This window comes from Xyrauchen texanus, chromosome 17 (genome assembly GCF_025860055.1).
Source record: "Xyrauchen texanus isolate HMW12.3.18 chromosome 17, RBS_HiC_50CHRs, whole genome shotgun sequence".
NCBI lineage: Eukaryota > Metazoa > Chordata > Actinopteri > Cypriniformes > Catostomidae > Xyrauchen > Xyrauchen texanus.
Genome location: NC_068292.1, coordinates 18,540,893 through 18,555,140, shown reverse-complemented (window position 1 = coordinate 18,555,140; position 14,248 = coordinate 18,540,893). Strand labels below are relative to the sequence as shown.

The 14,248-nt window shown below is 38.5% G+C and overlaps 1 protein-coding gene across 1 annotated transcript in view; it reads left to right on the top strand.

Moving 5' to 3' along the window:
• Positions 1–1,994: 1,994 nt before the first annotated feature.
• The window catches only part of LOC127657630 (rap guanine nucleotide exchange factor 5-like), a 77,103-nt gene continuing 64,849 nt past the window's right edge, over positions 1,995–14,248 (top strand). Inside the window, exons 1-5 of the mRNA XM_052146497.1 lie at positions 1,995–2,328; positions 3,791–3,856; positions 9,716–9,822; positions 11,226–11,347; positions 11,844–12,012. Coding sequence (XP_052002457.1) covers positions 2,188–2,328; positions 3,791–3,856; positions 9,716–9,822; positions 11,226–11,347; positions 11,844–12,012 — 605 coding nt within the window. The 5' untranslated portion in view covers positions 1,995–2,187. The remainder of the gene's footprint in view (positions 2,329–3,790; positions 3,857–9,715; positions 9,823–11,225; positions 11,348–11,843; positions 12,013–14,248) is intronic.

Here is a 14,248-nt window from a genome sequence, read left to right as displayed (position 1 = left end):
TTTCGGCGGGCCTATTGGTCGCGCGTTCAGAGTCGCCCCGTCATTGGTTCGAGCAGTTGCCGCAGCACAGCCAATGACCGAGCTGCCTCGCTCATTACTGTCTGCTGTGCAGCTGCAATGCGTTTTACATAAAGACTTCAATACTTCTCGAGAAACGGAGTTTTCCCATAGCGTAAGCTACTTACGCAATAGGAGAGACCTCTCGATCGGGAACTATGTTTTTGCCTGCCGTGTCTCGCCTTAATATAAACACACACTGTTATCAGTATTATTTTGGACAAAGTTTTGCACATTTCACTTCAATGTACACTGAAGCATGCGTCGTGAATTAGCAATGTGGAAACGGTGGTTTGTTACTGCAGTAATATCACGTTCAGTGCTATAAATCTCTCCGTTCCAGAATATTTGGTTCATAACATCAATCTTTGATTCAGGTGTTTGTGCAACCGTGCCCTGAAGATTTAACAAAAGTCTGGGTAGGCCTAAGTTAAAAAAAAAAGTAAGTAGGAATTAGGAAAGTATGTGAGAAGTGAGATCAAAATTACCTTGCTTGCTTCTTTCCGCCATTTCACCTCAGTGCGAGAAAAACATGCATCGCTTCTTCTGTACGGAAAACGAGCAATTCACTGTGAGTCTGTGTATCGTAGCAACGAGCACAACTGTGAGTCTGTGTATCGTAGCAACGAGCACAAGACTGTGCTGTTATGAATCCAGTGGGAAAATAGATCTCGTGTATTGTTTATATATTTCGTGTGTGTTTATATTGTTTATATATGTCTCTATGTGATAGAATTATTATTTGATGCAAATAATTCTAGCCAGCTCAGCCAAACTTTATCAGATGGCGGCTCAATTTGGCTTACGAAATTATTGGCTGGCGGCGGCTGAAATTCTAAATGGCGCAAATGGCGGCGGCTTCGGGGTCTAGTGCTTGATGCATGCTCAGAGTGCTAGAAAGGGCTAGGAAGTGTCATCAGGCTTGAAATCAGGATCACCACGGAGACTGCTGATGTCAAGATTTAGAGTGGAAAAATTTGTTACATTTTCGTCTGTTCTCACCCAGAACCAATTAGATCAATTAAGAAGACATGGATTAAACCACTGGATTTGTATGGAATACTTTTATGCTGCCTTTATTTGCTTTTTGGAGCTTAACGTTTGGGTCGCCTTTCACTTGCATTGTGTGGACCTAGAGCGCTGAGATATTTTTGCAGATGAAAGAAAGTCATACAGATTTGGGATGGTATGAGGGTGAGTATATGATATTTGTTTTTTGGGTGAAATATTCCTAGGCTGGTGTGTAACTCCACCCTTTGTCCACCAGATGTCACTGTAAACCAAAGAACAATATCGCCCCCCACACACACACACACACACACGCACACACACACACACACACACAGAACTTAAAATCACCAATATAGTTAATTTATAACTCTACATGGACTAGAATTGTTAGAAAGTAGAGTCATATTTTACATAATAACATACCTTATTCACGCTAGCGCCATCTTTGGGAATTACAACAAGGATGTGAGGGATAGACTTACCAACTCTTCAATGGCACACACGGTATAAAGCTTTAAAGCTCATAGATCACATCTGATTTTCCACAACTCCCATGTTGTCTGGAGTTATTTGTATACTGAATGTTCTTGGACAGCTATTTTATAAATGTTTTGTCCGCAGAACAATCCAAAGATAAGCGTGAATCAATATATACCCGTAGTTACATAGCATATAAATACAATTCCATTTACATAAAAATGCAAGTGTGACTAGAAAGTCTCGTGTCTGAGTCTGAAACGGTTATACAAAACAAATGTGCCACTTATTTTATACGATATCCTTTTAACACTACAAAAAAAAAAAAAAATAAAAATAGTTATCAGTGATCTCAAAGGTACAGCCTACAGGTCATGTGACATGCTACCTTTTACACCACCGCACCTATGTTTACTCACGTGTCTGCCATTCTCATGATGTCAGCTGTCTTTACACACTCTCTGCACATTTACTGATCTAACGCTTTCCGGACCGGTTATAGACTTCTGTCGATTTCACGTGTTCACTTGTGACGAGATTCATCAGTGATGTAAACTTTAAATTCTAAAGGATTCTCGGTCACACGAATCAAAGCTTTCCCCCAACCTGTTGTGACTTGTCTTCTGTCTCGGACCTCCGGGTATGGAGGTGGCTGACAGCCCGCTTGTGGTTAAGGATGGTCCGAAGTGGCGCTGGAGAAAACATCTTAAAGCTCACAGCAGCATTAATGAGCCTCCTCTACTAATGAAGAATGACACTCAGTTCAAGAAGAGCCTGGAAGTTGTAGGTGTACTTTGAGACATTTAAAAGTTGCTTTTACTTTTGATACATGTAAAGTTAGTATTTGTATAAAGTCTCTTATAAAACAAATTCTGGCAATTCTGACTTTGAGAACAGTGCTGAAGTAATTCATTTTATTGGCCAGGCTGTAATATGAGAAGGGAATCCTGTTGGGTTGGGTGGGATTTTAAACCTTGAATGAGGTGAATGTTTCTGCAGCACAAAGACAGTGCCAATGAAAAGATATAGACCTATTTTAAAATAACAAATGTGAAATAGATATAGTCTAGATTCATTTCTAGCTATAAGTTTAATGGTAAATCTGAACTGCTGTATCATTATAACCATTTCCCATTACAAAAATCAATAAATGATTCTGAATATATGGGTAGCTGATAATAGCATGATCATGATCATATATATATACTGTCTATGTAAGGTAAAAAAAGGTGTTTTTTAGGTGTTGTAAGTGGTCACAATTTCTTTCAAATGAAAATTAGGTCACAAAAACTGTAGTAATTATACGAAAAAGTTTTAGTTTAAATATATGATGTCACACTGCTGTCACTGGCAGCTTGTCATGCTCAGAAGATACTATATATAAATATTATGGTATTACATATTGTCTGCTTTTCTCTCGAAGAGAGGGATATATGTTTAAGGTACTCAAATTATGGTACTCAAATTATGTGGTGACATTAAACTATCTTTAATGACTCCTTATTGGTTTCCAAACTTTATTTGGCATTTTCTAACATCTTATACCCAGGTAAATAACCAAAACGTCTTTCAGTTCATGATGTAGTGCTAGTATCTGTGTTGTGTCATAATTAAAAATGCTCCATCGTTGGAGGTTAAGAACAGCAGTTGACATTGACAACACAAATGACTCACTTTGTGTTTCTCCAACAACCCACATGAGCCATTTAGCGAATGTACACAAAGTGTAATGGGCAGTTCTTTCCCCAGAATTTCCCCTGTGTAGTCAGGCTTTTACAACTGTCCGCTTTGCAATGTTGAACTGTGGTTTCTTTGGAGGCACAATGCTGGCAGCTTTTGAAGTCTTGTATTACACACAATTATATCTCAGGCATTTGTTTCACTTTTAAACAAAGTTTATTACTTGTGTGGTCATTTATTTCCTTTCATATATCACTCTTTCATCTGTATACTGGCCTGCAAATCCAAAACATAGTAACTGATTCTGTAGATGTTCTAGCAGGTTTTATCACTATTCAATTGGTGTTTCACCCAAACTGACTTTTTGTTTATTTTTTGTCAAAATTTGTTGTCAAATTAGATAGTTTAGAAAACATAGACATGATGGTGATCTTAAAGAACTCTTGTTTGTAATCTTCATATAACTGATGATGTTTAAGATAAGAAACAGTAGACAGATTGTTTTGTCTGAAGATACAGAGCTTTATTGTTTTTTAGATGTTTAACCTCTTTCTCACCCTGCTAGATAATATCTCAGAAGACGCCACCTGAGTCCATCTGCAGTTCAAATGCAGGACAGTCTAGACAAAAGGTAAATCAGGCATTTATTTCCCCTGTCATAACTCTCAATCATATAGTGGTTGTCTCATGGTGTTGAAATGCAATTCAGTATACTGATAGTGTGAGTGGTGGTGGTGTAGTGGTCTAAGCACATAACTAGTAATCTGGTAATCAGAAGGACGCTGGTTCGAGCCCCACAGCCACCACCATTGTGTCCTTGAGCAAGGCACTTAACTCCAGGTTGCTCTGGGGGGATTGTCCCTGTAATAAGGGCTCTGTAAGTTGCTATGGATAAAAGCATCTGCCAAATGCATAAATGTAAATGATAGAACATGATAGTTGTTGTCTGCAATCAGCATTTATTTTGGGTGGGATATAAGTTGCAATTTCCGAACTCAATTATGTTGATACATTTATACACAACTAGTGAAAAGTTTGGACACAACCAGTCATCTTTATTATTACTTTTCCTAATTTTATAATGATAGTATAAAGTCATCAATACTATGAAAAACACAAATAGAGGTTTCAAATTATGAGCTAAAGTGCTAAACAAATCAAAACTGTTTTAGTTTTTGATTTGTATTTAATGTATATTGCACATCATCACTGTATGTGTGTGTATATATCATATTTTTTATAATTTTTCTGTCTCCATTTATGTCACCCCTTCTCTGAAGTTTTTGAAGTGGCTGACTGCTACCTAAATATATGCACTGACGGCCAAAAGTTTGGAATAATGTACAGATTTTGCTCTTTTGGAAAGGAATTGGGGCTTTTATTCACAAAAGTGGCATTCAACTGATCACAAAGTATAGTCAGGACATTAATAACATGACAAATTACTATTACAATTTGAAACAAATTTTCTGAACTTCTTAAACTACTTCAAAGAGTTCTCAACAAAAAAATCCTCCACGTGCAGCAATGACAGCTTTGCAGATCATTGGCATTCTAGCTGTCAGTTTGTCCAGATACTCAGGTGACATTTCACCCCACACTTCCTGTTGCACTTGCCATAGATGTGACTGTCTTGTCGGGCACTTCTCACGCACCTTACAGTCTAGCTGATCCCACAACAGCTCAATGGGGTTAAGATCCATAACACTCTTTTCCAATTATCTGTAGCCAAATGTCTGTGTTTCTTTGCCAATTCTAACGTTTTCTTTTCGTTTTTCTGTTTCAAAAGTGGCTTTCTCTCTGCAATTCTTCCCATAAGGCCTGCAACCTCCTGAGTCTTCTCTTTAATGTACATGAAACTGGTGTTGAGTGGGTAGAATTCAACGAAGCTGTCAGCTTGTGTACACCTTTTTATGAAATCTTCAGTTGTTTGTCAATTTCATACATTGTATAGCCTTCATTCCTCAAAACAATGATTGACTGACGAGTTTCTAGAGAAAGCTGTTTCTTTTTTGCCATTTTCAGCCTAATATTGACCTTAAGACATGCCAGTCTATTGCATACTGTGGCAACTCAAAAACAAGCACAAAGACAATGTTAAGCTTCATTTAACTAATCAAATAGCTTTCAACTGTGTTTGATACTGAGTTAGACAAGGAAGCTGACTTGTAGTCTTAATTGTATTGCTTGTATTATCGATCATACCCCCCCCCCCCCCTTTTTTTTTCCGATTGGGAACCTTTGGTTTAGGTCATGATTAACATAAATACATAATTCAGTCAAGTGTGTTCAAACTTTTGATTGGTCATGTATTTGCCCTGTTTATGTGCTCAGGATGTAAGGTTTGATGTAACATTTTAAGACCATGCAGACAAATAGATTTTCATGTTCACATTGTTGGTGATGTACATCAGATTCAGAATGAGCTTTATTGCCAATCTTCCAGAGCACAAACAATACAGCATCAAGACAATAATTGTAACGCGGACTCAGGCTGATTGGGATCCATAAGCAGTCTTTATTAAGAGACAGGATTCAAGACAAAAACAGGCAAAGTTCAGTTTCACGGCAGACAGGAATGTAGAAGGTGATCGAGTTCGTGGTCAGACAGGCAAAGGATCGAGACAGGCAGCAGATATCGTAGACAGGTAGACAGGCGTAAAGGGCAGGCAGCAGGTAATCGTGGTCGAAGACGGGCTAGGTAGATACACAGAAGATCTAGTAGAAGGTTGATATCAAAACGCTCAGTAATGCAGCCGGGACAAACAAGACTTCGCAATGATGGCACAGACACGCGTGATTTAAATAGCGTGGAGGTAATGGGGAACAGCTGCGGGCAATCGGACCAGGTAAGTGGGTTTATGGGAAGTGAGATTCAAGGTTAGAACTCGGGTGAGTTCGATCTCCGGTGGCCGGTTGAGGAGGCGCCTTCACCAGCGTTCGTGACAATAATAATATAATATAATAAATAGAACAGATTAAAAATAAAAAATAAATAGAAAATATAAGGATAAATAGAAATACATAATAAGACACTATCTATCTATCTATCTATCTATCTATCTATCTATCTATCTATCTATCTATCTATCTATCTATCTATCTATCTATCTATCTATCTATCTATCTATCTATCTATCTATCTACAGTGAGGAAAATAAGTATTTGAACACCCTGCTATTTTGCAAGTTCTCCCACTTGGAAATCATGGAGGGGTCTGAAATTGTCATCGTAGGTGCATGTCCACTGTGAGAGACATAATCAAAAAAAAAATCCAGAAATCACAATATATTATTTTTTAACTATTTATTTGTATGATACAGCTGCAAATAAGTATTTGAACACCTGTCTATCAGCTAGAATTCTGACCCTCAAAGACCTGTTAGTCTGCCTTTAAAATGTCCACCTCCACTCCATTTATTATCCTAAATTAGATGCACCTGTTTGAGGTCGTTAGCTGCATAAAGACACCTGTCCACCCCATACAATCAGTAAGAATCCAACTACTAACATGGCCAAGACCAAAGAGCTGTCCAAAGACACTAGAGACAAAATTGTACACCTCCACAAGGCTGGAAAGGGCTACGGGAAATTGCCAAGCAGCTTGGTGAAAAAGGTCCACTGTTGGAGCAATCATTAGAAAATGGAAGAAGCTAAACATGACTGTCAATCTCCCTCGGACTGGGGCTCCATGCAAGATCTCACCTCGTGGTGTCTCAATGATCCTAAGAAAGGTGAGAAATCAGCCCAGAACTACACGGGAGGAGCTGGTCAATGACCTGAAAAGAGCTGGGACCACCGTTTCCAAGGTTACTGTTGGTAATACACTAAGACGTCATGGTTTGAAATCATGCATGGCACGGAAGGTTCCCCTGCTTAAACCAGCACATGTCAAGGCCCGTCTTAAGTTTGCCAATTTGGCCCGTCTTAAGTTTGACCATTTGGATGATCCAGAGGAGTCATGGGAGAAAGTCATGTGGTCAGATGAGACCAAAATATAACTTTTTGGTCATAATTCCACTAACCGTGTTTGGAGGAAGAAGAATGATGAGTACCATCCCAAGAACACCATCCCTACTGTGAAGCATGGGGGTGGTAGCATCATGCTTTGGGGGTGTTTTTCTGCACATGGGACAGGGCGACTGCACTGTATTAAGGAGAGGATGACCGGGGCCATGTATTGCGTGATTTTGGGGAACAACCTCCTTCCCTCAGTTAGAGCATTGAAGATGGGTCGAGGCTGGGTCTTCCAACATGACAATGACCGAAGCACATAGCCAGGATAACCAAGAAGTGGCTCTGTAAGAAGCATATCAAGGTTCTGGCGTGGCCTAGCCAGTCTCCAGACCTAAACCCAATAGAGAATCTTTGGAGGGAGCTCAAACTCCGTGTTTCTCAGCGACAGCCCAGAAACCTGACTGATCTAGAGAAGATCTGTGTGGGGAGTGGGCCAAAATCCCTCCTGCAGTGTGTGCAAACCTGGTGAAAAACTACAGGAAACGTTTGACCTCTGTAATTGCAAACAAAGGCTACTGTACCAAATATTAACATTGATTTTCTCAGGTGTTCAAATACTTATTTGCAGCTGTATCATACAAATAAATAGTTAAAAAATTATACATTGTGATTTCTGGATTTTTTTTTTGATTTTGTCTCTCACAGTGGACATGCACCTCACGATGACAATTTCAGACCCCTCCATGATTTCTAAGTGGGAGAACTTGCAAAATAGCAGGGTGTTCAAATACTTATTTTCCTCACTGTATCTATCTATCTATCTATCTATCTATCTATCTATCTATCTATCTATCTATCTATCTATCTATCTATCTATCTATATATATATATATATATATATATATATATATATATATATATATATACACTCACCTAAAGGATTATTAGGAACACCATACTAATACTGTGTTTGACCCCTTTCAGCCTTCAGAACTGCCTTAATTCTATGTGGCATTGATTCAACAAGGTGCTGAAAGCATTCTTTAGAAATGTTGGCCCATATTGATAGGATAGCATCTTGCAGTTGATGGAGATTTGTGGGATGCACATCCAGGGCAAGAAGCTCCCGTTCCACCACATCCCAAAGATGCTCTATTGGGTTGAGATCTGGTGACTCTGGGGGCCATTTTAGTACAGTGAACTCATTGTCATGTTCAAGAAACCAATTTGAAATGATTCGAGCTTTGTGACATGGTGCGTTATCCTGCTGGAAGTAGCCATCAGAGGATGGGTACATGGTGGCCATAAAGGGATGGACATGGTCAGAAACAACGCTCAGGTAGGCCGTGGCATTTAAACGATACCCAATTGGCACTAAGGGGCCTAAAGTGTGCCAAGAAAACATCCCCCACACCATTACACCACCACCACCAGCCTGCACAGTGGTAACAAGGCATGATGGATCAATGTTCTCATTCTGTTTACGCCAAATTCTGACTCTACCATCTGAATGTCTCATCAGAAATCGAGACTCATCAGACCAGGCAACATCTTTCCAGTCTTCAACTGTCCAATTTTGCCTCTTTTTCCTATTTGTAGTGGAGATGAGTGGTACCCGGTGGGGTCTTCTGCTGTTGTAACCCATCCGCCTCAAGGTTGTGCATGTTGTGGCTTCACAAATGCTTTGCTGCATACCTCGGTTGTAACGAGTGGTTATTTCAGGCAAAGTTGCTCTTCTATCTGCTTGAATCAATCGGCCCATTCTCCTCTGACCTCTAGCATCAACAAGGCATTTTCGCCCACAGGACTGCCGCATACTGGATGTTTTTCCCTTTTCACACCATTCTTTGTAAACCCTAGAAATGGTTGTGCGTGAAAATCCCAGTAACTGAGCAGATTGTGAAATACTCAGACTGGCCTGTCTGGCATCAACAACCATGCCACGCTCAAAATTGCTTAAATCACCTTTCTTTCCCATTCTGACATTCAGTTTGGAGTTCAGGAGATTGTCTTGACCAGGACCACACCCCTAAATGCATTGAAGCAACTGCCATGTGATTGGTTGATTAGATAATTGCATTAATGAGAAATTGAACAGGTGTTCCTAATAATCCTTTAGGTGAGTGTGTGTATGTATATATATATATATATATATATATATATATATATATATATATATATATACAGATTCAAGGGAATGTAATGCGGAAGATGTAGGATATGTTAAATAATTGACTCACTACGCTGTGTATTGCACATAATTTTTGCTCAATGGGCCAGTTTTACCTGTTCATGAGATGGATAGCCTGAAGGAAATAACTGTTCCTGTGCCTGACGGTTCTGGTGCTCAGAGCTCTGCAGCACCAGCCAGAAGGCAACAGTTCAAAAATGTATAGTATCATCATTGGTTCTTGTTGCACTTACAGTGCACTTACTGTGTTGTTCCTGTACCTATTGCTGGCAGCATTATCATATTTTATTGTAACTAAATCTTTCCAGTTTATCATGAGAATGTTATTTGTGTTTTATTAAGGCTTGCGTGAAAAATGTGCCATGTGCTGGCCGAGCACTCAGAAATGCTTTCTTATCCAATGGCCTGGATAACTGGAAAGCACACATTAAACTGGCAAGAATCATCAGGTAATTTCACCATAATATGCTGTGTTTTCCTGTTATAGAAAAAATATTGGCTTAAAGGTATAGTTCACCCAAAAATTCTCTCATAATTTTCTCACCCTCATGCCATCTAATATGTGTAAGTCTTTCTCTTGCTGAACACAAATGAAGATTTTTAGGTCCATAAAATGCAAGTTAATAGTGACCAGGTTTTTGAAGCTCCAAAATGAGATAAAGTCAGCATAAAGGTAATCTATAAGACTCCAAGCGATCCAGTTTGTTTTGGGTGAGAACAGACCAAAATATAACTCCTTTTTTCACTGTACATTTTACCATTGCAGTCTCTAGGCACGATCATGATTTCAAACTTGATTAAACTTCCTAGTGCTTGACACATGTGCAGAGCACTAGATGGTGCTGTAGGAAGTGTAATCGAGCTTGATGTCAGGATGTACAGTGAAAAAGGATTTACGCATTTGTCTGTTCTCACCCAAAACCAACTCGATATCAACTGGAAGACATTGATTAAACAACTGGAGCTTGATGGCTCATGTTTATGCTGACTTGCTCTGATTTTTGGAGCTTCAAAGGCCTGAACACCATTCACTAGCAATGTATGGACCCACAGAGCTGAGATATTCAAAAAATCTTTGTTTGTGTTCTGCAGAAGAAAGTCATACACATCTTAGATGGCATGAGGGTGAACAATCCCTTAAATACGAGGGGATTGTGTCATATCATTTTTATTACCTTGTTACATGGCTGTCTGGAATACTCAATTCTGATTGGTTAATGGCACCACATAGCATTCTGATATTTATCAGTAACAACCGCACATCCATGTCTGTCCACTCGTTCAGGTATTGCGAGCCATTGTTTTTGCATTGGGGTCCTAATCTCCGTTAGGGTTTATTTTGCTATAATAACATGCTGACTTTACATTATCCCTTACATAACATTTAGTAAATGCAAGTCTGTGATTCTACTCTACAGAATTACTCATATAGGTACTAAACAAAAATACATAGGAAATCATTTTGAATATTAATAATTCAGACATGATTTAACAATGTAACATGAGGCTTACAAAGTTAATTGACTGAAATTTCAAAAGTGACTTGAAGCATAATTCTCCCTTTAACAGTACATGGGATGCTACAGTAAGTAAACAATTTTCATTATCTGATTTTTATTTGCTCTCTGAAACTGCATCTTCCGCTTTGGATTGGGGTACTGCAAATCCCCCTTTTTGGGTTATTTTGCAATAATGATCAGCTGACTTGTTTTTTTTATATAATGGAAAAAAGTTTGGCAAAGCCAAAACTTGATCACTTTTATTTTGGTTAAACAAAGAAACCTTTAACATTTTTGTTTGTATCTTGTTCATATCATTTTTATAGTCTTCCTGTGCTTATCTGGCCCACTAGGAGGACATGTATCGGTCTGGAGCTGGTGGAATGGCTGATGGATCACTGTGAATTTATACAGAACAGGGCAATAGCTTCCAGAATCTGGAACATTCTTCTAGACTTGGGTATTTTGCTCTCAGGTACACAGATGAAACAACACTGTTGCTGTGAATAATAGGAATGGTCTTTCAGGAATGAGCCCCAAGCAGATGGTGTGGACATAGTTAGGATGATTTTTTGACAAAGAGTTGTATACATTTTGAATCTGTAATAGTACAGAGCATCATATGGAGTGTCCAAGAAAAAAAATCTGGTACTTAAATTATGAAATTCATCAATAAACCACAGTGATAAATACATTTAAAATGGCTTGTCTGTGCTTGCTTTAAATAATTTAGTAGGACAGCACTGCTGAAAATAAAAACAGCTAAAACAAACCTAAGCGGTCTTCACTGGCTTAAGCTGGTCTCTGAGCTTGGCCATCTGAAAACCACCCACAACTTCTCTAAAACATGCCATCTGAAATAGTCTGACCAGGTTGGAAGTCCAGCCAACCAGCTTATGCTGGTTTTAGTCTTTTTTTTTTTTTTTTTATCCAGCAGGGAGATCTTTAACTTTAAACCATGTTGTGTCTAGTGGAGCAGCAGGATGGATTTGAGGACTCCAGGTCTTTATACCAGTTCACTTTTGAAGAATGTGAGACTCAGAGCTGTGATTTCAGAAACCAGGCAAACTGGCAGAGTGCAGTGCATCTGCTCCTACAACAGCTGCCTCATGTTCAGCTCCGAGGTGGAACCCAGAGACGGTGAGCACACGTTTACACAGAAAGCTTGATGCTGTTGTTTTCTGAGGTTGAAAATTAACACAAAACGTGTCTCAATGTATTGTAAAAGTTCATTGCTTTTGCCTTGATTTACCATGCAGTCCTAACAGAACTTACCTGATCCTTTCAACAGACCTTACCTAAACTACAGATTACCTAAACTGAGTTCAAAATAAACAAACATATAAAAATGCTTTTAATAACTATGTAAGTTGTGATCACGCACTGTACCTCATGGATATATTTCCTGACTTGGAATCCCTTTGCACTGTTCTGAAGCACACAAAAAAAGAAGGTACCCTTCAGTGCAGTTCATATCTCTCACATTGTGTATCACATGGTTACAGAAGAGATGGTAAAGTCAGTTTCAGTGACCATACCATTGCTATGGAGTTGCTAGGGTATTCTGGGTGCTTACTACGGTAGGTGATTGCTTACTGGCCTAAGTCTCTGTTTTTTTTTTTTATCCTGGTCCTTTCTTCACTGTAGGTCCATTGGAGTTTTTTATTTTTCGCCCCCTATGTGTCCTTGATTCTCCTATGGTTATTTTTCTCTGTTAACCAGCATCTTATGTTTTTTTTTTGTTCCTTGCCACAGTCGCCTTTGGCTTGCTCTCCGGGGGTCTAAATACAAATATTATTTTCTTAAGGCACAGTCTACAATCACATTTTTATCAAATAGCACAATGATGACATTACTGCTTTGTTTTCTGTAATGGCATAATTTCCTGTACAGCTGCTTTGAAACAACGTCTGTTGTGAAAAGCGCTATACAAATATAGCCTGGAGACAATTATAAGTCTAATTGCTTAGTGTAAGGGGGTTACGATGGGCAAGGAGGAGGCGAGAACCGGCTTGTCAATATAAATCATAATTTAATGGAAACTTAAACCAAAAGCACAAACATAAACACACACATGACGGACATGCCCGTAATTCTCTCTCTCTCGAACCGTCGTCACCGGCCGCCTTTATCCCTCGCGCGCCCCATCAGGCCGATTGGGGACCGGGCGTGCGACATTCTAGCCCGGCCCCGCCCCCTCCACTCCACACTTAGAAAACTAATAGCTCACCTCTCCTAAACAAACCACATTATTTGAGGTATCATTTATGTCCGTAACCCAAACAGTTCAGGACTAGTTACTAGAGCCTGATCGATATGGGATTTTTGAGACTGATACCGATTTTAGAGGGGGAAATTCAAAGTTTTGAGCTGGAAAGAAAACAGACATTTTCTATGTGGATTGTGGCCCGATTACGCACTGATATGACTATGCAAGGGTATTCAGAAGGCTGCTTACTTGGTACTGTTTAATATCAATCAAATACTGACTATTTTAATACTGCCAGTTAATTATTGTCAGGTTGTAAAACAAGAAGCATTTACACCTGCCTTGACAAGAGAAAAACAGTAGCAGCGGTGGTACACCGTATTCTGCTGTACAAGTTCAGGGGAAACTTTAAACGGTGGAAAACCAGACTTTTAAATAATACATTTTATAAATGCAATGACTGGAATTGTTCGGTTGAAGGGGATACCAAACTGTGAATCCTCAATAAGTGCAGACAATTTACCATTTCCAAACCTATATGACTTTCTTCTATGGAACACAAAAGGGCAAAATATTAGGGACTGACAGGATCAGTCAACATTCCCTTTCATTATATATATATATATATATATATATATATATATATATATATATATATATATATATATATATATATATATATATATATATTTATAAAGTTGGAAATTAAAGTGTATGGTAACTGAGGCTGTAAGTTATTTTTTGTGTTCCACAGAAGAATGTCATACAGGTTTGAATATCATGAAGGTGAATACATGATGACAGTTTTTTCATTTTGGGTGAACTATCCCTACTGATGCACTTTTAAACAAAACATTATCAATATACTGTATATAAGTGAACCAAACCTGGCACTTTTTGTAACACATTTTGTTTTCTTTCCTCAAAATGGAACTGAATATAAGATGGTAGGATGGTAACACTATAATAAGGTTGAATTCCTTAACATTAGTTAACTACATTTGTTAACATTAACTAACTTTGAACAATACGTTTACACCATATATGAATCTTGGTTAAAGTTAATGTCAAATTATACTGTACATATTATCATAAAGTTATAAACAATAGCAACAACAGTGAATTTTTATGAACCAATATTAACAAATATTAATAAATGCTGTAAAA